This window comes from Tympanuchus pallidicinctus, unplaced genomic scaffold (assembly GCF_026119805.1).
Source record: "Tympanuchus pallidicinctus isolate F22 unplaced genomic scaffold, pur_lepc_1.0 scaffold3, whole genome shotgun sequence".
Taxonomy (NCBI): domain Eukaryota; kingdom Metazoa; phylum Chordata; class Aves; order Galliformes; family Phasianidae; genus Tympanuchus; species Tympanuchus pallidicinctus.
The window spans coordinates 94,005,420-94,032,010 of record NW_026294747.1 but is presented as its reverse complement, the minus strand read 5'-3'; the positions used below and the strand labels follow the sequence as shown (position 1 = coordinate 94,032,010).

At 41.9% G+C, this 26,591-nt stretch overlaps 2 protein-coding genes and 1 long non-coding RNA gene across 4 annotated transcripts in view; 1 reads left to right on the top strand and 2 right to left on the bottom strand.

Annotated features, from left to right (window-relative positions):
* The window catches only part of KAT2B (lysine acetyltransferase 2B), a 40,226-nt gene extending 27,151 nt beyond the window's left edge, over positions 1-13,075 (bottom strand). The window contains exons 1-4 of the mRNA XM_052692315.1: positions 12,851-13,075; positions 4,718-4,844; positions 740-885; positions 126-215 (exon numbers count right to left, since the gene is read on the bottom strand). Of these exons, the coding sequence (XP_052548275.1) occupies positions 126-215; positions 740-885; positions 4,718-4,844; positions 12,851-13,075 (588 nt within the window). The remainder of the gene's footprint in view (positions 1-125; positions 216-739; positions 886-4,717; positions 4,845-12,850) is intronic.
* Positions 13,076-14,972: 1,897 nt separating this feature from the next.
* PP2D1 (protein phosphatase 2C like domain containing 1) lies at positions 14,973-26,413 on the top strand. The gene is made up of 3 exons (XM_052692287.1): positions 14,973-15,071; positions 21,005-22,008; positions 24,987-26,413. Exons 2-3 carry the CDS (start codon positions 21,006-21,008, stop codon positions 26,219-26,221), a joined length of 2,238 nt encoding a protein of 745 aa, XP_052548247.1. The 5' UTR covers positions 14,973-15,071; position 21,005; the 3' UTR covers positions 26,222-26,413.
* On the bottom strand, positions 15,052-21,862 carry LOC128085195 (uncharacterized). 2 transcript variants are annotated; one of them, XR_008208833.1, is made up of 4 exons: positions 21,774-21,862; positions 19,880-19,932; positions 18,785-18,826; positions 15,052-18,539 (listed from the first exon to the last, which is right to left on the bottom strand). It is a non-coding gene; the product is annotated as an uncharacterized LOC128085195 (long non-coding RNA). The 2 variants fall into 2 exon arrangements; XR_008208832.1 differs by having other exon boundaries at positions 18,785-19,932.
* Positions 26,414-26,591: the final 178 nt, after the last annotated feature.

Genomic DNA, 26,591 nt, shown 5'->3' with positions numbered 1-26,591 from the left:
TCCTACAGATTCAGTCATTGTCTTGATAAATATACAGAAACATCTGTAAACTGCCTGAAATGCTATATTTTGAAAAACAGAGGTTATGCTTAAAAAAAAAAAAAAAAAAAAAAGTTTTTGTTTACCTGCTCAATGCTAGGCTTCTCAAATGGGGGACTTTCCAAAGATCCTTCAATAACAGGTTTTCCCATCTGTAAAATGCACTTCCTCAAAAGCTGTTAAAATACATAAATTTAAGAAAACAAATGTACACAGGATCACTGAAAGTCAACAGAATACAAAACACATTGCAAGCAGTGCTGAAAATCTCCTAGCTATGTATCTATTTTCTTGGTCACATAAATTTATAGCTCCTTAACTTCACAATGAATTGCTTCATATCTTCTCTGAAACTCATACAAAACGTTTCTAAGTATGCGTAGGCAGCTTAGTTAGCATTTATGTCAAGTGACTTTTCCTAGTTTGTGAGTGAAGACAAAAAGAACTGTGGGTGGAAGCAGTTTATAGATGGGAGTCAGGGTTAGCTCCTGAATCATCTAGCTGACTTTTGGAATAAGATATGATACATTGCAAGCACTACAGATTTCTAGACCAGGGTTAGCTGCTAAATTATCATGCTGAAGAAAAGAAAATCTCTCACTGGATAAAGTCAATACATGCATGAGGGGCATTTTGAGCAGTGAAACTGGCTTATGTGTGAGGGGAAAAACTGAAAAGATCCTGCACAAGTTCAGCTTACTTTGAATAGGTAGAAATAAACTTGCTTGGTGTCTGCATCTTCTTCTTTATGGACACAGGTGAACAGGTACTCCACATCCAGTACAATCCCCAGCAGCCTATTCATTTCTTCTTCAGACACATTCTCCAGGTGGGAAACATGAGCAGCTAAATAAAATAAAAATCCAAATATATGAAAAGCCTATTGAGAGAATCTATACCAAAAAAATTTCCCAAGATATCTCAAACTAAGCCAACAAAGGCATACTTGCAGAGGTAAAGATCCTGCAATAACTCTATTTGAAAAGAGCCTCTTATCAGAGCCTACTGAAATGTAAGTCACACCAGAGCCCCGAGGAGGTAATTCCCACAGCACAAGGAATATGGCTGACTGGAATCACAGACAAGTGATCACAGACAAGTAAGTCCTGTCTGCCTGTATTAATATGCTGTAATACATAAATAATTACATTCCTTTTTTTTTCTGAGAAGAACTATGCTTTTTGAGACAAAGTTCCTTGATTAAATTCACTTAAATTAGGTAAATCAGATGTTGACTGACACAGGCAGCACTCAATTTTGTCAATATTAAAAAACTCGGCTCCATAAATAGGCTTTTTATTTTAAGCTGGACATTACCAGCTAAATTTCTTACCTTTCTATCATGTAAATTTAGATACTGTTTTGTGCACACTATACTAATACAGCTTCTGCAGACAGTACACACTCATTTGTTCTGAAGCTTACAAAAAAAAAAAAAAAGCAAACTAAAAAAACTAACCATCTTTTAACATGTCATAATTTCTAAGTAACAAGTTCCACATTTGTGATTTTCAAAAAGCTTGTGGGATATTCATGAAATCTGGTTTAAGCAACTGGCCTCAGGAAGTGAGAAAGCAATATGAAACAAAAAGTCAATTCCCAAAAAGAAGACATTTGCATTACAAACAGCAACAATCTTAGCTGACCCCAGGCCAGTGCACATGCTATGCATATCCTTTTCTCCAGAAGGACAAGGAAATATCTTTTAAAAGCAAAGTAAAAACATTTAAAAGTTGAGTATTTTAATTTTTATGTTTTTTGATAACTTTTATCAATACATCTCTTACTGGACAATTATTGTATTATCATCATATGTCAGTGTGATTAGTACTGGTAAAAAACTTCAGTGTAACTTGAAAATGATGATATTTATTGGCCACCAAGGAAATATCAAAGAAAGGTGTAGTTCAGTATGACAGCTACCAAAACATTTAAATTCAACAAATTCATGCAGTTTCAAGTAAAAAGGACACCTTGGTTCAAAACATCAGAAAGATGCCAGCATTCATTTCCACTTAAATGAAAACTTATAACAGGGTATTTTATTCTGAGCAAATAAGTGAGGTGGCCCTCACAGGTTTTCTTTAAGGAAAAATATTCAGCAATCTAGGCAGAATAAAACTATTTCTTTTCTGTCTTTGAGCCAGATACAACATTTTAATATTCCCAGCTGTCTATTCTCATCCTGTAAAAGTAATAAGCTCCATCCTAGACAAGCACTGCATGAGAAATTGACAACATAATGAAGAAACCTTTCTTTGGATGTTCAATAGCCTTCTCCCTAATATCTGCAGCCAATAATAAACCCTTACTTAAACAAAAGCTTTAACATTCTGATATCAAATGTCGTGTTACTCTTAACTAGTGTTAAATAGTCCCATTTATTTACATTGCTCTACTGGTACCTCAGCTGCTGTTATATTTGCCAAAAAAAAAAAAAAAAAAAAAAGGAAAAAAACCACCACAACTATAGGTTGCTTCTGCAGCATGCAGGAGAAGGAAGCAAGCAGAAAGAAGAAGGCCAATGCAATGATTTCAGTGATGTGAAGACCTGAAAAACACCAGGTTAATTACATTGCTTGTGCAACTTCAGTAACAAAATACTTGATTGCATGAAATAGCAGTCAGAAAACAGGCTGAGGAGGAATGTTCCTAAAGTCTATCTCAAAATCAGTGTTTATGTAAAAACACAAGTAATATACGTATGACAGGCAAACCAAGGAATACTCAAACACATTATATGAAGTTGCATGGCAGGAACAGTGAACAGAATGGGGAAGAGGGGAGCCTGAATGTGTACATAGTGTATACACTTACATAGTGTATACACATTACTTAACCAGAATATTATTATCAAGACTGATAATGTTTACAGACAGGAAAATGCACTGTTAAATGAGAGAAACCAATTAAATTTAGAAAAGTCTCTGAGTAACATAACACCTGGTCTTGAGGCTGGTGGGCAGCAAATTCTCCTGGCCCACAATTCGGTCAGCTGTTCAGTTTCATGCCAGTGACCCAGCATACTGTCCACATAAAAGAAATATTCAGTAAAAGTCCAGATGTAAGGCAAGCTGAGAGACTGAGCCAATCCCATCCGTGAAGAAAAGGAGATGAGAAGCAGAATTGTTGGTAGCATACACTGGCATACCAAATGGAGATGATGGTTGTGAGGAGAATGTATCCCATATTTTTGATCAGGTATGGTTTTAACCATCAGTGGAATTTATACATCTCTACTTCAACATGTGCTCAGCCTAGTTTTAAAGGCATTCAGCAGTAACATTTAGAGGGGATGAATATGAAAATTGCCTTGGAAGAGACCACTCAAAGACACATTTTCACCAGTAGTCTAAGGAAACGGATAGCAACTCCTTTCAGTTATTTCAAATGAAAAAATCATTCTCATTACTCACAGTTGACTCACACAAAAACAAAACTTTATCTTTTCTAAAAAAAGCAAAAAAAAAAAAAGTGGTTTGTTGTTTGTTCCATAAGGTAGCTGTCACTGGTACTGGTTTTCCCTGAATCCCTAGTTAATGAGTGAATTAAGATTTCTCACAGACCAAAATTTCCAACTTTAGAAGCAGATTTTTTTTCTGCGGGAAAAAAAAAAAAAAAAGCATCCACAAATTCCACAATAAAAGTTGGTGACCAACAGCCACAACATCTCATAAGATTTATAAAAAATGAAGTCTCTTTTGTCAAAGGCCAGGAATGAAAGGAACAGGTAACACAAGCTACCCTGGCTGCACAGCCAGAGGTAGCACAGAGAAGCAGTATGATGAAAGGTTGAAACTGACACGTGCAAAGAGACCAAACATTCTGCAGTACCACATATTTATTAATCTTCTAGGCAAGAGAAAAACAGGGATTTGGGAGACTCAGAAAGGAAACTGATAAAAAAACAGAAATATGTCAAATGTAATGATGGCATGAAAAGGGAACAGGAAAGAAATAAGTTGTACCTTCCCTGTCCTTCACCCTCCTCATTAAATAAAAACAAGTTCCTTACAGAGTTCTATGTTATTTTAAAAAATAAGTGAATAAATGATTCATTGTGAAGGCTTTAGATTTCCTTCTCCTTATTACACTGTGCTAAGTTATGGTCAAGCCAAAAACATTTAAAAGCATCTGCTTCTGTTCAATTACTTCTGAATTTTGTGACAGCTCAATTTTTATTAAATATTTGCCAATATCTACTGGAAAAAAAAAAAGTAATCAGCTTTTAGCTTGGATAAGCACAATTTTTAAATAAAAAAATTACAGTGATAGACTCCTCTTTTTCTGGGTGTTGGCACAATAAATAAATATTTTCATTTGCAGAAATAAAATATGTAGCAGGATTTTGTGCAGGTACTTCCAAAATATATACAAATAAATTCCCAACAACATGAGGTTAATGCATAGGTCACATGAAATACTGAAATTTCTATGGGTATCTTAATGGTGCTTTTGCATTTTAACAGCTTCAAATGTCTGTGGTGTTAGAACTTGTACTTTAGCTCTATTTCTCCAAAATTCATTTGGGATAATTCTGACATATTTTAACCTGAGTGAACAGACATTTACGTCCAACAGTTTCCAAGTCTCGGCACAGCATCTTAAATTTCATCTTGCAAAAGCGCAGGCTTGTGGGTATACACATGTGGATTCCAGAAGAAAGACAAAATCCTACCTAGTGTGTGACTGCAGCTGCGGCACGGCTCAGTAAGGCTCACAACTGCCTGCTGCAGGTCTGCCCGAGGAGGTGTGGGAGGTGGGTTGGGGTTCTTCCAGCCGTTGCATTTACACGATTCCTCAGCCTGAAACCAAAGTAAAGGAGTATCAACCAACAGAGTTTAAAAAACACAACAACAAATCAGTGAGAACAACAGAAACAAAAAAAGAACTTGGTGAAACTGTCCTATTTTAGAAGCAATATGAAAAAATATTAGTATTTATGAGTTTTTTGCTTTTAATAAAACACAGTGCTAGGTTTTATATTCTAGATAAAATCAGAAGTGGAATAGTGCTCCAAATACAGATTATCATGGTATATCATGGTATGCAAGCTGTACAAATACGCAAACTCTGGCCAATCCCTTTACAGAAAGCCCTCATTCTAGGCTGTGTATAAAAGAAGCATTCAAACATTTACCAGTATGTCAGCACAAATAGATCATATCAGCACATACAGATCCACCATGACAGTTTAATGATTTAGATACAACCAGGCTGTCCAGAAGGCAATGTGTTTATCGCTACCTTATCAGCTGCCCTGGCGGCAAGAAATCATGCAACTAAAAATAAGCACATAACAAGCCAAGCAGGGTTAACTAAACATTGAAATAAGCAAACAGTAACTGTGCTAGTAAAAAAAGCTGTCCAGGATGAGGTTTGGCCACATCATCAACACAGAGAATGCCAAAGACTTTGAACCTGAAACCAGGAATATCTTTGAGGGCTGCTCTAAAAGTAATCTCTCCTATTTTATTATGTTGGTGCGTGTCAGAGGCAAATGCTGGTGGTACAGCAGTAGAGGTTGAACCTTCCTCCCAGTATTCCATCATATTTTGTTGCCAATGTGACAGACAACAGCAGAGGGGCAGTCTGACGAAATCGTGTCTGATATGGAATTGCAAAGGTGTGGAATTGAATTCTTCCATGCAGAGAAAACAGTACCCATTGACCTTCATTGATGCTTGCTGAACATTTGTGGAGATCAAAGAGCAGATGTGAGCACAGTGAGGCATTTCAGCAGTTTCATCAACACGAAAGGCAAGCCAAGTTCTGAATGGCCACACAGATATTTTACGAGTGTGGCATTCAGGCTCTTGTTCATCACTGCCAAAAACACATAGCTAATGGTGGTGACTATGTTGAAAAAGTGCTTTGTAGACGAGAACTTCTTTTATTAAACAGTGCTATTGTGGGCTTTGTTATCTGCTGTAATTTCTATAGAAATAAATAGGAGGCATTAATTTCAGAGCAACCTAGATAGTTATGGTCACTGACCGAAACAACATGGAGGGCTTGCAGCTAACAGGGATGGACATGAAAAAGGAATGTGAAGACTTGGGTAACCACATTTCAAATCAGTCAGCTAAGATCTGAAGAGCAGCTTTACAGGAGGGGATTTTTTTCTGTACATCCAGAAGTTCTTAGTTATTTTCACGGTAAGGTTCTCCTAACAGCATTCACATTCCCATTTGAAGATCTAATCAGAAGAAAAGAATGTTTTTCTACTGTTCAGAGATATCTGTGCGCTGGGCTGTAATGAGATCCTCATAAATTTGCAATGCCAAGAGCTCCGTGAGAAAAGTGCCAATGGCTGCGCGATATTTATGGCTGAATCAACCTTAGTAGGAAAAATGGTGGAGTTAATACATTCAGCACTAACATGACATTTATTCAAAATGGTTTTGAATACATTTAATAGAATCTATCTTAGAAACCTATTTCATTTTCCTATTAGGTTTCCAAATCTCATCTCCCCTAAGGAAGGAGTACCCAAAAAAAGCAGAAAAGATCGTGGTTTGACAGCACCTAAAACTGACAGCTTTGTAGACCGGTGGTAAAATGTACCTCCACTCCAATTTCAATATTCAGCAACCTGAGCAGTAGCACAACTGCTGCCTGTGTTCTGCTGAGCACCACACGATATTTTTACCATTCCTACTGCAGAAGTGTTTATCCAACTGGACTCCTGGCCCCAGGCTCTGATGGCATTCAGGCATGGTAGAAGGGAAGAGTGGTGCTTTCAGCTCCAGGATACTCAGAAACGCACCTGCAAGTGCCCAGCAAAGCCACTTCCACATACTCCCCTTGGAAGAGGGACCTGCTGCATTGTCTGGATCCAGCAGCTCTTCCAGTGCACTGAGTGTATGATGCATTTAAAATACTGCATCAGGGGGATTTCAGCATGAAATGTGGGGAAATCTGGGGAAAATTAAAATTACTTTTTTTTTTTTTTTAGGCCTCAGCAAATGCAACCTGGAATGATTTACAGTGAATTTCACATTATTTTTCTATGAGTAATAGAATTGGCAAGGAAGTGAAGAAGGGCTGACGTTATTCTGTAGTGGAAGCCGTCTCTTGCAGTTTCTCAGGCATTGAATGAGTTTTATTTTTGTTTGTTATCCAAACCTACAGGACCTATTAATGTTTGATGACTAGAAAGAGAGGTCAGTGATTGAGTGGCACCTGAGAACCAAGGATTGCCCTGGTGTGAGCACTGGGAAAGCAAGTAAAATGATTTGAAGCCATATTTTCATTTAGCACTTCAAGTTAGGCAAAACTAAAGCCAAACAATCTATCCACATTTGCTTTGTGAAGAGATAATGTTGCCATGAGAATTAAAAAACAGAGAGAAACTGAGAAGACTGTCAGAAAATGAGAATATTGCCAAAGAGAATTCAAGAGAGAGTTGTAAGTTCTCAAGCAGACCAACAAACAAACAAACAAAGACTGAATATTAGTTGAGGGAAACAAGATTTGATCCTTTCCATACAGCTGTCTGGACAAACATTGAACTCTGTAAATTACTGACATAACACAATGCTCATTATTAATTGCCTTAAATCATACCACAGTGAAAAATGATACACACCAAAAACCCCACAACCTAGGCACAGGCATTTTGAGAAATTCTTTTCCAAGTGGAAGCAGCATTTTGCAGAAGCTCACCACACAGTGTTTATGATAAAGCCTAAAAATCTATAAACAGTGAGTAACTACAGAAACTTTAGTGTTACACAATAATTAACAGCAAAGATGCAAACAAACAGATGTATGAATTGCAATAACAGCTCAGTTAAGCTGCCAAAAATAAATATCAACCCACGCACAGCAGAATAAAAACAGTGTGTTCAGTGGCAGATCTTTTTCAGCCCTTGGTAGCATTTCCTTGCCAGATATTTTGAAGCAGATGTTAATTTGTATTGTTTGAATTATTCCAGAGATCTTTCTCTAACAACTCTTAGGGTATTTTTTTTCTTTATTCTCTCTGTAAAACACCAGAATTAGCATAAAAGTTCTGTTAACTAAGGGGGAAAGCAGCCCAGAAGGGTCCTCTTTAAAACTAAGCTTTCATTGTAGATGTTGACAGTGCAAGTATTTTGCACTGAATATCCAATGTGCATTCCTCAGTGACTTCAATTGCAGAGTTGTTTCACGTCTTCCACTGTATTTTGTTAATTCAGTCCTTTCCCTGACTATCTTAAGCTTTTTTTTTTTTTTTTTTTTTTTTAATGTCACTCATCTGCTTTTCATTTGAAAATAAAGTATGACTTCACCTCCACAAAAACTTAAGATCAAAAGAGTTGGGGAGTGGGGGGGAAGCAGGGGGAGGAGGAAGGAAAAGAAGCATTTAAGCTGCACATCCAGTCCTTGGGTCTTGTTTTCGGGAACATCTGCGGAGCTGTGATAAAGGCACTGCAGAAAGATGGGCACTCCTGCTTACTGAGGCCTGCAAAGTAACCTGTGTTGTCCTGACAGGCCCAAGGATCACCACAGCATCTTAATTGGCATTTTTAAATAAAACTGAGTTCAGTGTAACCAAACACAACAACCACACACTCCCCTCAAAAGCAGTGCAGAAATCACGTATATTTTGAACTGAAAAGTGTTGTATTTTCAATCAATTTTTTTATACTTTCCGTATTAGATATAATGGGGAAAATTGAATGGTGCAACCGCTCAAGGCCATGAAAACAGCAGCTCTGGACAAACTAAAGTTACTCTTTTCTTTAGAATACCCAATATATCCATGCCAGGTCAAAAACGGATCTTGAAAGATATGTTAGCATTATTACTTGAAAGAAGTGCCTTTGGAAGCTACAGTGTTGCACTCCCCAGGCCCTGTCCGGAAGCTGTTTTTATATAATTATACTGGCTAAATGAGCACTGTTACAATATCTTACTGCCTAAAAAATTCCTCCCCTTTTGGAGCGGTGAAAAGGGCACAGGAAGGCAAGCTTCAAGCTAACTTAACTACAAAGTGAAAGACTTCAGCAGCCTTAAAACTGAGTTTCACAGCAGCTTTTGCTCTGGGCTCTCTTCTGCTCCAAACCACGCAAGCTGCCCTGCCCAGTAACAAAAAGCCAAGCTCACTCAGCACATTGCAGATACACAGCACCATGGCTCTTGTTTCCAGCGTGTACAATTGCTCCAGAAAAACTACTTTTCCTCCCAGCACAAAAATATGAATATGAATAACCTATTGTAACATGCTGCCTCCTACAACAATAATCTCAAATTATTGCTGTAACAAAGAACACCACACAAACCACAACAAAAACCTGGATGAAATTTAAATGCTTATTTTTCCTACTCCAATGTATAGCACCCAGCAACCAGGCAGTCAGACGCTGCTCACAGATCTATCTACTCCTATGCATCAGGAAGGCAGCCAACCCATTTGCCTTTAACAACACAAAGTAACCAGTTCGATGATCAGCTCTAAGCACATTCTTCCTCTGTAGATCAATCCAGGTATTTTATGTCACATTTTGTTCTGGTTTCTCTCACCTACAGGATAGATGTAGGCCACCATATAAATGTTTTTTATGAAAAACGGGGAACCATTTCCCACCTGGTGATGTTAATGTTTGATTTAAATGAAGATGCTTTAATTCAGACTGCAATAGTCACAAAACATATTCATCTTACTACATAAACAATCGCAAGGAAGATTTAGATTATCTGTTCATCCTCCTTAATTTCTCCAGAAAACGACTTCCAAACATTTTCACTGGAGCTTCAAGGAGCTGTATTCTCACAGTGCAGAGCTGAGTGAAGTCAAACAACGCAGTTCAGCCTGCCTCATCTTGATCAGTCTTACTGAAGTCAGGAAAAATTATACAACGTTATGGAAACCACGGCCCTACAAACTATTTTTAATGTGTGGGGGCAAGAAAACACCACAGACATCCGTGCATGATTAGAAGTGGGGAAAAGTGGCCATATCAAGGGTCAGCAGCTGCTCTGCAGCAAGGAAACCCAGATCACTCTTCAAGATCTGCCACTCATAGGGCCTTGGCCAAATCTCCTCATAGCTCTGCTTGTGATGTTTTGGTTATTTAAAGCACATGGTCTTTATGGAGGTGTTATTTCCCGCTGCTTGTGCAAATGCCTTAAGTGATAGGGCTCTAATTACATTATCAAGCATCTAGGTATTACTGTGAGAAATAACCAACTGTACAGAAAATCTAGATTACTAAAAAAGTACCTATTTCAACATATTTTTAAGAAAAATTCCCAATGGGACTAAAAAAGAAAGTTGTGTTTTCACAAGCCAATAGTGTGAAAAAAAAAAAAAGGACTTCCTCCTCCATCTTCATTAAACATATTTATGTGTGTAAGCAACACAGTGCTGCTTTTATGAAAAAAGCTGCAAACTCATGTGTCCAATGCTGAATTTCACACTAGGCAAAATCAAAACGATGTATGCAGTCATTCATATGTACGCAGTTATAGTGACTGCCAAATGCAAAATGTTGCACAAATACAGCTCCACTGTGCACTTCTAAAAGTCATGAAAACTGCCAACTCCTTACATATCTCTTATTGTTCAGAATGGACATTATCCCCACACAAACTCGGGCGTTTAAAGGGCTGTTAAACACAGAAGAGACTGTTCTTGCTCTTCTACCCCTGAGCTTTTTATTTCACAGGAGAAAAGTCAAGTAGTGCAGCTCCATGGTGACCACTCTCCTGCCTCAATTCCTTAGCAGGAAAACAAAAACAAACCACTCAATAAAAACAAGCAAACATGTATCTCCAGTCTCAGGACAGGGCAGCAGCTCCCTAGTCTCAGTTCTCACTCAGTTCAGCAGTACCTCCAACTCCTTTCTGCCTGCAACCTCCTCTCCAGCATGGCACCTTTCCTCCCTCACCCCAGGCATTCTCCCAGCCACTGACATCTCCCCATCTTGTCATGCTGCTGCTCAGCCCCAGTGAACCCACGGCCTCTACTATTCCCTGCATCTCTGGAATGAAGTTTCTAATATGTTTTGTGTGCTGAAGTAGCAGTAATGTGGGGTGAATTTTACATAGGAAAAGGATGTCAACACTAAGAAAAATTGTCACACATTTTCTTCCCTCCAATTTACACAGTTCTATATAGATCTGCAGATCAACATGGCTGCTTACCACAGAAATTTCATTCAGAGATAGACTGTTTGAGCTTTCATACACACAGAACAAGTGGAACAGGAGTTGGAACCCAGAGTAAGAAAAAGCTCAGTGTTCCCCTCCGTACTGCTACAGCCTCTTGCAGGACCAAGCAGTTTGGACCCAGGTGTTCAGGAAGAAAAACAACACATCCTTCCACCCAGCTTCATCCTCTCCCTGCTCCAGAGGAGAACACACTTGATCAGTTTACAAGGATGTCTCATTGTTGACATTCTGAGACCTAAAGGAATGTTGTCTGCCAATACATTCCTTTTTTTGAAGGAAAGTCAGGTAGCAGAGGCTAGGTTTCCATTGGAATCTGCATATGGAGTCACACTGAGTACTGCTCTGTGGCTGCTTGTTGACAGGGGTTGAGGATGAAGCCCAAGGTACCCCAGCCACACAGCCAGATCCATCAGGCAGCACCACCTGGGCCTCCCTGCAGAACCCTGGAGATGATACAGACACCTCTGTAGGTCATGAGTGGGTGAGTGGTCACTGTACCACCAGCACCCTGTTGAGAGGTTTGGGAGGGCTGGCAGCAGGCTCTGTCCTTCCAGTAGCACCCTCTTCTCTGCCAGTGCACAGAAGCTGCTAAGGCACTGAGGAAGCAGAGAGCAGAAACATTGCTTCATTGCAACAGGAAAGCTTAAAACCACCTTGCCCCACCTTCCATGAAGGCTACAGGTTTCCAAGCCTGGATGGTTTTAACTGACTGACATGGTATAACCTCACAGCACGCCATGGACTCAACGAGGCCAAAGCAAAGATGCTTACACATTTGTGAACTGCAGAGACATTGATGCATGTGGCTTCCTGAGCTTGCCCTCAAATGACAGTACTGCGACATGGCTCCAGCAGACAGCAAGCTCTTCACATCACCAAGCAGGGCAGCGGACCTGCACAGGGATGCTCCCTCACATCAGTGGGCAATTAGTTGGGACATTCACTTCACACTTGCCTTCTTGGAGGTCCCAAAGTAAGGGAACAACAAAGAAACAACAACACAGAAACACACTTTTTCCAGCAAACAGCTCAATTATTTTCAGCACCGAGAGCATTACTGGAGTGTTTCGCATCAGTGCTGCCAACCCGAGCGTGTCAGCTCGCTGTGCATCCAGGAATTGCCCTGACAGCCCCAGCGCGGCCTGCAGGAGCCCTGCACCGCACACACAGAGACACCTCCACCGCTGTTACAGAGCCCCGTGGCAGCACAACACTGACCGCGCTCCGCACCCGCAGCAAGCCGACGGGTCGCGGCCCCCCGCACCCAGAAGCGGGCTGCAGGTGTAGGGACGGGCGTGGTGCGCAGGGCAACGCGGGGCGGCAGCGACCGACGCCGGGCGGTGCGGGAGGCCGGGGCAGGGCGCAGCGGAGGGCAGGGGCCCGGCCGGGCGCTACGTGACGACGGAGCCGCAACTTTCCCGAGGGCGGAGGCTGCACGCCGACTCTCCCGAGGCGCGGTAGCCGGTGCCGGCCGGGAGGCTCCGAGGGTGGCGGGACCCACGGCGACGCCGGACCCGCCGCTTCCACGGGGAGCGCCGGGCTACAGCCGCGCCGCCTCCCGTCCTGCCCGGCCCGGCGCTGCCTTCCCCTCCTCCCCTCCCTCCGTCAATCCCCACCCTCCGTGGGCGGGTGGGCGCTCGCGGCCGGGTACCTTGCAAGCGGAGTAGACGCCCAGCTTCTCCAGCTTCTTGGCCCGCGGAGCCGCGCGCAGCTGCGCCTTCTTCCCGGCCGTGCGCGCAGAGCCGGGCCCCCCAGGGCTCTCGGCGGCATTACGGGCCGGGCCCCCGGCGGCGGCGGCCGCCACTCCCCCGGCGGCCGGGGAGCCCTGCTGCGGCCCGCCGCCTGCCGCCGCGGCCCCGCCGCCCGCCTCCGCCATGCCTGCGGCGCGGCGGCAGCCGCCCGTCCGGCCGGCCGGCGCGGTGCGCCCGGCCCTAGACCCTCCCCTTCGCCGCGCCGCCGCCGCCGGCTGCTCCCCGGGGGGGTGGGGGGCGGGAGGAGGGCCCCTGCGCTCCGCGGGCGGCTCCTGTCCCGCCGGGCGGGGGGGAGCCGGCGCCCGCCTCCCGCCGCCGCGAAGCGCGGGGCTGCGCGGGGGCGGGCGGCGACCGAAGGCGCCGAGTGCGGGCCCGGCCCTCGGGGCTGAGGAGCCCGGGGAAGGGGGGGCATCGTCGCTTCACCAGCGGAGCCCCCGCGCCTCCTTTGCCCCTAGTAGGGCCACGGTTTATTTGACTTCAGCAGTGCTTTTCCACGCTGTGCGCTTTGCGGCTGCTTTTCAGCGGGTTTGTAGGTGATTTCCAAGTCAGCCTATACGTATCTGTTAGTTTCTTTTAAACGTAAAATTCCGATGACCCTCTGCTCCATTCCCTGCATTGTCCAGGAACATCTCCTTTAGCGCTGACAGCGGGTCATCCTCTGTCTACTACCTTTCAATTGAAAGCAACAATTAAGCAAATGATCCCACCGCAGTCACTGCGCTCTGCGCGCAGAAGTCCCGACGAAGTTACGCTCTGTCGCACGTATGTAAAATCGCGGCCGAGCCGCGAGAAACCGCAAATGGCACTTCCACAGCAGGGCACCGCGGCTTAAAAGGTCGGGATCGAGGCTGGGCTCTGGTGTGCGATCCGCAGCAATTTGATGTGTCAACCTCAGGCTGCAACACCGAGAGGAAGGGGGATCCCAGTGCGTAACGTGCACTTGCAAAAAAAGCAGCTCCGGATTTCTGCACCTGCCCCGTTCCATCTCTTGCCCGGCTGTAAGCGGCCCCGGGAGGCTGCGGCGAAGCCCGGCGGCGGCGCGTCCTCCCGGCAGCTGTGACAGCGACCCGTAAGATGGCTGCTGCCATCCCCGCCGCGTTAAGACGGACTGTTAAGGTGGAGGAGCCGCTGCGCTCGGAGGCGATGGGAAACGCAGCCCCTGGCTTAGCGGAGTATTAACAGGAATAAAAAGAATAAATAAATGCGCTTCTGTTAAATCTGAGAATTCTTTGTTGTTAATGGAAGTCGTCGAATCGCGTCTTAGAATGACAAAAAGCCGCTGAATGATAACAACCATTTAAGAACAATTTCCTCAGCCTCTCTGCTCGCGTTCCTTTATGTAGGCGACGTTTCCACTTTTCCCCCGGACTCGAAAACGAAACTGTTACCGCGTAGTTTCACTTTCAGCTTTACAACGCTCTGCAAACGTGACGACGACCGAGCAGATCCTCTGAAACTATAGTTGGCTCCTACAGGCCAGGGGGACCGTTGTTAGACACGGGCTCCCGGGCTGGACCGAGCTGCTGGAGCCGTTCCACAGCTAATGGTATTTATGCAACCCACTATCATTTGCACACCCATATACAATTGAATTCCCCGTTTCAATTCTCAACACTTAATATTTTTGCACAGCTGGGCAATTCCATCAATATGTTTTAGGCCCTTTATGTCTGCAGCTGCACAGGCAAGCGTTCACAGGATCATTCCCCAGGTGAACAACCTTAATCTTTTCACTCTACTCTCTTCACGGTTCTCAAAAGCCCAGTAACTTTTTTTATTTCCACTGAAATAAAACATTTCATGGTGTGTTTATGAGGGTCTTTCACAAAACCATATTGCACACAGTTGCATGCAGATTAGTATAAAGGCAAAACTGTATTCTACAGCTCCTCCTTGAAGCCTCAAAAGCACATCTGCCTTACACCACATCTCTGCTTTTTGCCTTCTGCTCACCAGATAACCAGAGCACTAAGTCTACCAGAATGGCTAGTCTACCAGACTGCAGCTACGGCTACAGTTACTATAGTAACATTTATAAACACCAATGTCACTACAAATGCAGTGTTGCCTGCTATCATGGAGAAGCAGCTTAAAAAGAAAACACGCTTAAACTGCAGATAGGTAAGTCCTCTTTTAGATATATATTTTATATGGATATACAATTGTGACATCTATTAAATCATTGTTTCCATTTTAACTGGTGTTATGTTTTTTAAAACAAATCAAGCCCAAGGATTTGTCTTATGTCCTTGGGACAGTTAAAATTTTGGCAAAAACTGCCAAAGGTATGAGGAAAAGACCATTTGCTGGCTGGAAATACAGGGTATAGCTCGGGCTGAACTGACTTGCAGTAGCTTCAGGAATATAATTTGGCCATAACAAGTTACACTACACAAGAAAAGCTGAAAAAACTTGTGCTTTAACATATGATTGTTATTCATTCCATTCTCAGTTTCATACATTTGAATTTTTCTGTTGATTGAATTCACAAGCAAGCACATCTTTATTCTCTATTTATGACATACACACAGCTCAACCTGAGCACAACAGAATGACTGCAGTGCTTATTTTGAATCAGTAAGTACATAACACAAAGATATTAACTTAGAATCAAACTCAAAGCATTGTCTTAAAAATCCTTGCCGCATTTTTCAGCTTCCATCCTTTGGGGCATTTCAGTGGGTTTTCTCAAGAGAAGCCAAGTCTGGAAGTAGCTCCTAGTAAGCACCAGTGGCAGCCAGGTGAGCCCAGCTGCCTCTTGCCCAGCTTGTGAGCTCAGTCAGGCAGCCTTGTGACTCTGGGAGTGCTGCTCATCTGCTCCACACCCAGCCAGGAGCCAGGCGATGTCCACACCAACTCCCATACTTTTCCCTTTAGCCTGGTGTTGCCCCAGGAAAGCTCTGCTCATAGTTGGGGCTCCCACCCCTCATCACATCCCAAGTATGCTACCACTGCCTGGACTCACTGTGAATACCAGGCAAGCTTAAATGCAAAAGCATACACATTATTCCAGCAAAGGAGATGGCTGTATTCTTGATGCAACAAAAGAAGAAAATTAAAATGCAACTTAGGGCGAGGCTGATGCCTGCTTGTTACCTAGCTGTCATGCAGAGCTTTTGGGGCCTACCTAAGGCCACATGAAATGACTCAACTAAAAACAGCCTGATACAGATCAATCCGAGGAGCCTCCCTGCCCAGGGCCCAGCTCCACAAGCCCACCAACCCCAACTCCCATCCCAAGCAGAGCCCTGTGCCCAACCCACGCCTCTCCCTCCCTTCTTGCTCATGGTGGGACTCCTCATTCTCCCACCAGTTTTATTCATGAATTCAATGCAAATGGAGAAAGAACTCCCCCCTTCCGGTGAATTTCTCGGAGTATATAATCCAATTGTGTTCTTTCATTAGCACATTCCTTGTGGGCGAACTGGCCTCCTCTTGGTCACTGGGCATTCTGGACTGCTATCAATATTTTATGAGTCACTGGAACTAGTAACAGCACAACATTTTTGTTCATTATACTATATCTAGCATCTTGTCAATTTTCCACGGTGCTTGCTTGCAACTTCAATAATACGGGTTACAAAACTTACCAATAGGCCTTTGTTAAAGAGAACATCACACCCCAATTACTTTTTTTTTTTTCTTCAAGGAAAAAAGTAGAGAAAAAGAATGGAGAATATGTCACTGCAACAATCATGGCTGTTTGTGTTGCTAAAACTTCTCGCGAGAGCAGAAGCACTTTGCTATTTTTATTCACTTCTTACCCCAGATGTACTCTTTGGGGCTGCAGTCAGTTTTGAAAGACCCAAACCAGGGCAAAACTGGCAGCTGAGCTCATCACAGGCAGTCTTTCCCTATGCAACATGAAGCACACATGAACTAAGTTGAGAAGCTACTTGCTGATGTTGCTTACTCATCTGTACAGCCTCACATTTTGTTAAAAGGTGGCAAGCTCTACCTTGCTTCCTGCAGGCACAGGATGTATCATCTATTTCTCCTTTACCTTCTCTTCCTTCTGCCTCCCTATTTTTCACTTGTTAACATCCTTTTCTCTGCTCCTCTCCTGTGAGAGAGAGAGAGCTCTGCAGCTTTCTGGGACCCTTTTCCCAACCACCCCACACCAGCAGCAGGTGGTATCACCCATCCCTGGTATCTTAACACAGCCGCAACTGGCAGCAGGACAGGGAAATTATGTGGCCTCAGTCCTCCAAGCTGCACCTTTGATATCACACTGATCTAAACAGAAAAGCCACAAGGAGAAAATCCCTTTTATATCTCTAAGATGATCACTACAGAAGGCATGTGGTGCGTTACAAACTGGCACCTCTGCCCCACCGCAACAAATCCAGTACCACCATCACAGGTATCTTGCACCTGTGGTAGAGGAAGTTTATTTAACTCCCACTTCAAAGGCCTGCATCTTGGTGAAGAACTGCCTCTATCCAGGAGGACAGTTCTAAGAGAACCTAATGTGGGGAGCAGTTTCAAGCTGACACGATACCAGTGGGGCTGGAATCCCACAGTTCCAGTTTAGGACAACACTAAGAAGTGAGGAGGCTAATTACCTTAATTTATCCCATGATTATTTTAATTATTAATCACTTCCTTCTTTCTTGCCTATTATCGGGGCCAGTGCTGGGAGTGCTCCCAAGCCCCAGCACAGCATGTGACTCACTGGGTTCATCTCCATCACTTCTCACCTTTCATAATAGGGCTTCCTTGGAGCTATGCTGTTGCTGCTGGAGACAGTAAGTCAGGTGCTGTACTGACCTAGGCTGACTCACCTGGGAGAAGATGCGTGGTTCTTCCTGCAGATGGTTTTGGAGGCCCAGCTCTCCTAAAAGTAGAGGAAGGTGTAGGACACAGCTGCTTTGTCTTTTCAAATGAAGGGTTTTTAAGAGGTTGTATATGCATTCAGTAAAACCACAAGAGTGTTTTCATGATAGATATTAGCTTGTGGCTGCTTTGGCTAAAGACCACAAGAAAAAGAGATCAAGTAAATGTGTGGTCTGCTGGCAAGGCAGCACCTGCCAGGACAGGGTGTGGTTTGCAAAGCACCACGAGGTGGCACAGCCAAAACCACAGCTGCAGCAGCTGCTCACACTGGCTCCTGGGCGGGGACCTCACACAATCCCAGTGATGCCAAGTCCCTGTCACGGTTTCAGTATGCAGGTATGAGAAACTCAGCTGTTTAGGGAGATCTGGCAGCAGTGCAGCCTGTACATACATATTAGCTGGTAATATCATTACAAGCTCAGTGAAACTCTGACCTCCATGCACATCTTCTTTGCCTCCTCCAGTCACCCTCAAGCAGGTAGGCACCTTCCTGGCACAGCTCTCAGCATCCATGAGTTTTCTATGGCCACTAACATATAGCTAGTACTAACAGTAATACAGAGTTCATGAAGGAAGGAGTTTTCAACTAGATACTAAGTTAATTGCTGAATTTGACAAAGGTAAGACAGGAAGAAGCATGCTCTGGGTGAAGACAGGAATGACATGTCAGAAGGAGATGAGGACACGTGGGATTCTTCTGGACACAAATCAGATCCTCGATCATTAAATCTCCACGAGTGACATCTTCACTACCTAAAAAAAAAAAAAAGAAACAAAACACTTTGCAGAGCAAAACTGGAGGAAAAAAAGTCTTCTTGCTATGTGAACAGCAAGCAGCTGGAAGTGCTAGAGCTACAGCATGCTGCCAGAGATAGGGTTACTGAGATGATGGTGCTCTCTGTCACACAAGCCCATGGCCCCAGCTGTGCGCTCTGCCTGTTTGGCCACTCTCTTGCATATGGTAGTGGATGGGCAGGCAGAGCAGCAGAACAGCTTACCTCTGTAGGAGCCAGACTGAGAGCTGACCAAGAGGCTTTTAGCTGAAACACAAGAAGTAAAGAAAATATTTACTCTTGAAAACAAGTAATCTCAAAATACGCTTCCCTGCCCATTCTTCTATTTTTTTTCCTTCTCCTCTGCTCTCCTATTTTTAGTTCAGAACATTAAACACTGCCAGGCTTGGGCCCCCTAAATGGGTACAGGGAAATTGCAGTGAGCTAGGAAGCTGTGTTTTCTCTTTCCCTCTCTGAGGCTACTAGAGCGTAAGCTTCCAATGTTGTAATGGCAATATCTTACTGCTATCCCCTTTAAACCTATAGCAAAATATTTGCAAGTCTGCATCTGTTCCTGGTGAGAAAAAAGCAAGGAGAGAAGAAAATATAAGCAAGTCTTTTTTTCCCCTCACAAAAGATCAAAGTGAATTTTTCCCTTTTCTTTTATTGTTACCAGGTTTGTAGACTGTGAAGTATATATAGCATGCATAAACAATATAAATATACTCTATAAAAATCTAACAAGGTAGCTGATCTTTTAATAATTTGAGCAAATGATTGCAACTGAAGAAATGCAGCATATTCTGTTATTCTATGTGAATTATTATAGATATTATTCTGATTATTCATACTGTCATCAACCAGGACCGTTCTGGTTCCCTGAAATAGCAATTTGTTAGCACTCACACCCACCTACAGCAATATAAACAGTGTGAGTGTTAACAACTAAGCTTCCTGAAGCCAAACCAACATTTTATTGAAAATTTTCAACTTCTTGTCTCTGATCCAATAAGCTTTTATATATGAATTCATTTTACATGTGGCATATTTAATAGGCTGACAGAAAGCAGTTCACCAGATTTTCTGTGTATATTAGCCCTAACCTTTCTTGGACATGAATGCATCACTACCAGGACAGCAGTGACAGGCCTGTACAACTTCCCAGGCTCAAATTCAGACTATGCAGAATAAAGAGAGAGGTCTGTGTGAGACTGTCTTCTGCTGGCATTTTGAATGTGTACCTCCTTATTCTGCCCACTGAAGTGGTGTAGCATTTCTGAAGCACCCTGATGCTCAATTCCAATAGACAGATGGACTTACCATGAAATGGTGCCACAGTAGATTGAGAGCTGTAGCCACATGCAGGCTCACCTCTGTAAGGACAACAATACAACTGTGAAAAGGGTTTAATAGCTCTGCTAATACCTTAGCATTTATCACTCCCTATAAAGTAAATTTTCCTTCTTAAATTTTATAATTGATCTGCCTCAGCTGCTCATAGGCACTTGATTCTTACAACTCAGAGATGATGAACAGAAGGAGTGAGAAAGAAAAAAGCATCCTTCCCAGCTAAAGTCCTGGAAGAGGTAACAGTTGCCAAATAACTACTTTAAATGTGGCTGTATCAAGTTTAAATATGGAGCTCTGAAAAACTTCAAGCACAATGAAGTTGCTGAACTTCAGTGTGGCCAAAGAAGAGGGTATGCACCATAGGAAGCTGACAAGATACTAGAGACAGTATGTTTCCCAGAGATCTAAAAGCTCAAACACTGCTTGGTAATATTTTGCTCTTCCCTATACTTTATTAATTCAGAAACTGACACTTTCAAAGTCCATTCTACGTTAAAAGAACGTTCACATTGCTAAGTCTGACTCTTGTAAGCAGAAAACCCCAACAGAATATTATCTATGTAAATGTTATGTATCTTGTGTGTCTATACCCAATCTTATATTATTTTTCCAGTTACTCCTAAAGCATTGATTAAATTTGATTTGATTTGATTAAATGAGATTTGATTAAAGAGATATCAATGCTACTGGCCCGCACAAAACTGGCAGGTATTTTTTCATCTTTAACTCTCAATTTTTAATATGCACCTACTCCACTACCATGTCTGGAAAGTGAGGATTAGGTACAGAAAACCTGATGAGAAACCACTTCACACCTGCAGTAGTAACAGCATGTAGGCACAGAGCTATGCATCAAGTCACAGTGAGGAAACAGAAAACTGACTGAGACCTTAGGAGGTGTAAGATAACAAACTGCATAATGCACTTTCTATGTCCAAATTTTTCAGTTCTTGAATTAGCTGTGTTACTAAGTTTTAACAGTTTTTACACCTTTTACATCATTTCATTTATAAACACAGGTCACACATTACACAGTGATGTAGTATTTATCTATCACTGAAGTGAAAATTCATAGCACATTGAACTCCTTTATAGAATGACATGGGAGGAAAAATCACAGGACAAAGCAAGACCACCCAATGATGAACTCTGCAGAGATGAGGAAGATCATCTGGAGAAGATCATGATAGCATCTGAGAATGCAGATGCCACAGGCATTTCAATTCTCTGCTCAGCGTGTCAACAAGCAATATATCCACACCATTTTTTTCATCACAAAAAAACCCACAAAGCTCTAACTTTGTTGGGCTGTGACAGCTCACAAACAAGGGTGGATGCTAAAACACTTTTAGCTCAGCGACAGAAGCTAATTTCAAAAGTGACCGAGCTTCCTAAGAATTCTGAAAGACATCGGCAGAAGATCAACACTTCATTTGAATTTCTTATGGATGGTCACGCTCCTAGATTGTGTTGTGATCACAATACAAACAGTGTTAACACTCTCAAGGAAGTAAAGAATTCATCAATAAAAGCATTATCAATTAGTGAAGATAAAAATTCCATATGGCAGAGAGACATGGAAGACAGATTTTTTGTAGTGGACAACTATGGAAGTAGGACAGATACATGTTTTCTGGGACTAATTGATGGGCACCATGGAATGACAGCTGCAGAAACAGTTGCAGCAGAGCTTCCACTTTTATTTCTTGACCAGCTTGCTCAAACAGACCCCTCCTACAAAATGACCAAGGAGGAAAGGCAAATTCTAGACTCTCTTGCCACTGTAATCACGGAAGACTACAGGGAAAAAGAGAGGATTTTCTCTGACAGACAGGAGAACAAGACCCATAAGACAAATACTTACGAATGGATTCACAAAGCATACACCAAGGCCTTCTGGAGAATGGACAGACTTTTACAGCTAGGAAGGAATGAGGTTTCCAGAGTTCGATGGAGTGGCTGTTCAGCTGTAACCTGTTTGATGGAAAGACTCCCCAGTGAAAATACGGATGACACTGAACACTTTGAAAACAGTTTGCAAAGTTCATTAACTAGGACAACTGAGGATGTTGCTGGGCTCCTGCACATTGCTAACATAGGTATGTACATTTCACACTGGATTTTTTTCCTCTCTGCTCAGTAAGAAAAATAATTTCGAGGTTTGCTGGCAGTAAATATTTGGAGATAAAAAGCTGCAATTGCTTTAACTTGTCGATGTGAAGGAAACACAGTAAATAATCTCTGTAATTGACAACAGCATCAGGCAACAATATCAGGCTTATTGGATGAGAGCCCTCAATATATTTGAATTAAGGCCGTAAGTTTACTAACATGAGACATACGGCTGGACAGCATTCTGTTTATGTGATCCATGTAAAAATACTATTTAAAACCAAGAAGAAGCTTAAGGTGTCAATCACTTCAGGATAAATACAAACATTCTAGATCTGATAAATCCCTACTGTCCAAGAAACACGTTTAAAGGTATTTTCTTCTCTTAGTCATTTGTTTCAAGTGCCACTTCATATTTCTACTGGAAAATGTGATGTGTAGGGATTATCTGAACTGTCCATTTCAGAAATCGGTGATTTACTACTGTCAAATCCATTCAGTCCTTCTTCCTTATGGAGGTCACCTTTCCGTAAAGTGGAAAATTATCAATTACAATGAGAAACGTTGTTATACTCCTAATGCCTCTCCTCCCAGATTTGCTGCAGGCTCATGCAAACTAAAGCTCATGCAGTCCTTCAGAATTCTTCATTACATCTACCCACTGGGAAACTTGTTATCAGTTAAGTTCTTGTATACATATGACAGAGGATGCTTTCCCACAAATACACAAGCAGAGGTTTTTGTTTGTTTTTTTTGTTTTTTTTTTTTTGGTTTGGTTTTGGTTTTTAAAGCTACTTGATGAACAGTTTCAAATGAAATCCTGTCTGCAGTCTCAAGTACATTCCAGTCTCTGCTTGATTTATGTCCCCAGCACTAATGCCTTGATCTCATTCTCAAGAAGCATTATCAGGAAGCATGCTAACGCTAGTTTTCTAACAGCAGGGGTACTTTCTCCTCCTCAAATGAGTGTTTTCAGAAAGCTCCTATGACCTCTTCATATTTCTTCCTGTGAAATTTGATAGCAATTAATCAAGGTCAGAAATAAGAAGGAAAAGGATAATCTTTTAACATACTTCATTTCCTTAGGAGGCAAAAATATTATATTCCACATCTGTATCCAACTCATCCAAGATTATGAAATTATTATAGTAATATGCAATTCTCTGCAAATCTGAGGATTCTATAAACCAACCTGAACGTGCAATGACACTGAAAGATGTTACTGTGCTCTACCCACCCTTCCTCACTATTCTGCCAACACTTGTTACTATATCCACGCTTTATCTTCAACAAGCATTTTTCCAGCCACCAGAACTTAACAATTACTATTATCAACACTGGTAGCTTAGCACCAGTTTTATGGTGGCTTCAATTACAGATACTATAAGATCAAGCTCTGTAAATCAAGTTGATCAGAGATACTTCAAGCCTTTTACAACTTAAGTCCTTGCACTTGAACAACCTCTAAATATACATTTACTTAACCTACTACATTAATTTCCCCCCCCAAAAAAAAAGATTTTCACAACAATTTTTTTTCCCAGAATTGCATTCTTAAAGGCAGAGCAGAAGACAGCAGCACTGCTTGCTGTATTTTGTCTCACAGTAATAGGTCACCTGGTTTTTGTTGATTCTTCTACTCTGTCTCTAGATTGCAGACAAACCTGCACCCAAAAGCAAGCTATATTTTATTCTTTAGTAGAGAAACTTTTACACATGGGTTACGTTACGCTCTTGGTTAGGCTTTCAGTTAGGGTCTTACTCTGAGGAATCAAACAAGTTTTAGGCAACCAGCTAGTTTTCTGCAGAAATCAGACTACAGAGGAGGGAGCAAGAAGCAAATAACTTAAGGTGTTTACATTCTGTAAACATCTGTATTTGTCAGTTTGATATTATGAATCACCTAGAGAAATCCACCTTCAGAGGGAATTACACTTGGAGCTATCCCCTAGGGTAGACAATGCCAGTACTTACCAACAAATTCAACTGTATAAGCATTGCCTATAAACAATTTTCATGTCTTCCTCTAGTCAGAAAATGCAAAATGCAAAAGAATGCACTGTGGACAACTCAGTATCTGGAAAGCTACAATCCCACTCAATTTGTCTTTAGCATATCACTTTTTGTCCTTATGCCAAAAGAGCAAAGACTCTCCTAAACACAAAAATTACCTCCTCTCAGTATAGCCACAGGGTATCTCAAACACTGCTCACCTTGTTTCAGAAATGCTTTCCTTTATACCCTGCATTCAAGTCCGATAAGGCTGATCACCTGGAATGTGATTTTTAATACTTTCTCCACTCTCACCATCTGGATTTCAATATAATTAAGTGAAAGAAAGTACTTATTTCTACTAAAGGAAATAAATTAGTCTAAGACTACTGCAAAGAGTCCTACTCCCTCGAGTTCCTCACCCAAAGAATAGGCTTAAGGCATAATGCTAATGAATTGTAAATCCTAAATAATGTCCAAATTATTTTTTAGCTACTAGCTATTTTATAGTGCTTTAAGAAGTCTGAACTTGCTTTCTGACGGGTTAATTCAGCCACAATGTTTTGAGAGCACACTCTCTCTTAGAGAAGTACATGAGAAGTAGAGTACTTGGCACCATCATTCTGTATTCAATTAAGAGCTTCAATTGTAACATTTCTATCAGACTGCCACATGTTAGGCCAATTTGAAATGTCACAGATTCCCCACAAAAGTTTAGCTGCAGTCAGTCAGAAAAACAAGATTTTAGAGCAGTCTTCTGAGTAGTGGGAGGAGAAAAAAATCCACAAAATCTTGCTGTAAAACAGAACTGGGTTAATTTATAGACACACTGCTGCCTACAATAGTAAAAATTGAACTATGATTTTTTTTTTCCTGCCCCAGTCTTAGCAGAACCCTAATCACTGATATTACAGTAATGTAAGAAGAAAATAATCAGTGGGCTACAGTTACAAGATATTAATTTTACTTTTAGGTAACGTACACGCTGTTTTGTGTAAAAACGGCAAGAGTTATCGCCTCTCAGAAGAGCACAGCACTTCTAATGTAAGGGAGAAAAAACGCATACTTCAGAATGGTGGAAACATCAGCCCTAATGAACCAGATGGATTAGTAGAGGGTCACCTTAGAACTACAAGAGGTCTTGGATATCATGGAGATCCCGCACTAAAAGGATCCGTGATTCCCGTACCTCATAGCATCTCTGTCCCAATTGACGATTCCTGTCAATTTCTTATTTTAGCTTCTAACGGGCTGTGGGAGGTTCTGGATTACAACGAAGTGTGTGCGCTAACACTAACAACATTCACTCATTATCTGAGAACGTATGAACGCATTCAACAAAACGGGGCTTCTCTGTATAACTGCCTGTATTTGTTACCCTGCTCTGAAGAAGAGTTAAGTGACTCAAAGGCTACAAATTATCAGCAAGTTGGAACAGAGATGCAGGACTCCAGTATGGAGATTTTTCTCCCTGACTCAAAAAGCAGCACTACACACGGAAAGCCAAGATGTTCTAGGATGAGCTATTTGCAAAGTGAAAATGGAGATGTTCCTAAGGAAACTGATGACCACAAAAATCAAGCTGATCCAGAACTGACACTTTTTAGTAATGATGAGATAGGTCCAGAGAAAAGAGGGATAAAACAGTCTGATTCTAGCACACAAATCAGCTCTGAAGAAATGAAGCAGTCAGAGGACAGAAAAGTTTATCTACGTAACAGTTCTCAGCCACATTCACAAACCACAGCACCAGAAGAAACAGACATTATCCATGCAACTAGTCCAAGTTACATCCACAAACAGCTGCCAAATAAACTGACAGTAAGGCCTGAAGACATGAAACAGACTCAAAATTGTACAAAAGCATCTCTCTCTATTTATGACTCAGATCTACAACAGGCTGAAAAAACAAATTCTAAGATATCACATGCCAAGCCTGTAGGTTATACTGGCCACCAACTGCTGAAGGCTCCATTGCCAGTGGATTGTAAGACACCTACACATTTTGAAGAAGACATAAAAACATACCTGGCCAGTTGTGAATCACAAATTGCAGGAAAAGGTGGGGTCACTTCCAAGGCACTCTATGACAATGCAGCAAGCTACATCAGTGAACAATTGGTAAAGGCTGCATTACATGCAGGTTCAAGAGATAATATTACTATTTTGATTGTACTTCTAAACGGATGTGATAAGTTACCCAACTAACTAAACATTTAAGAGGTATCATATGACAAATGGAGTTTCACACAGCACGAGCATATATTTAGCTGTGTCATGAAGTTACTTGCAATCACCTTAAATGCTGACCCATATAGCAAATCAGACGTGCTCTCAAACTGTTCAAATGAAATAAATACCTCTGAAACTCGCAGTAAGAAACAGTAATCAGACTTTTTTTTTAACCACTTTATTCAAACCTGAGCACCTCAATATAAAACTAAACACTGGTGAACTGTCATTTGCCTTGCTAAACCCAGATTACTGCAAATTAAAAATCTGCACAAGTTTCTGCTATCAGTTCAACATTTAAATAGACTAATTCATCTCTTCCGACACACTTGGTAGATTTCATATA

What these genes read in the sequence shown, in the direction of transcription:
- PP2D1 (XM_052692287.1), top strand. Translation starts at nt 21,006, where the DNA reads ATGACATGGGAGGAAAAATCACAGGACAAAGCAAGACCACCCAATGAT. An exon ending in CCTGCACATTGCTAACATAG is followed by an intron (nt 22,009 to 24,986) that starts GTATGTACATTT and finishes TTTTACTTTTAG; the next exon opens with GTAACGTACACGCTGTTTTG.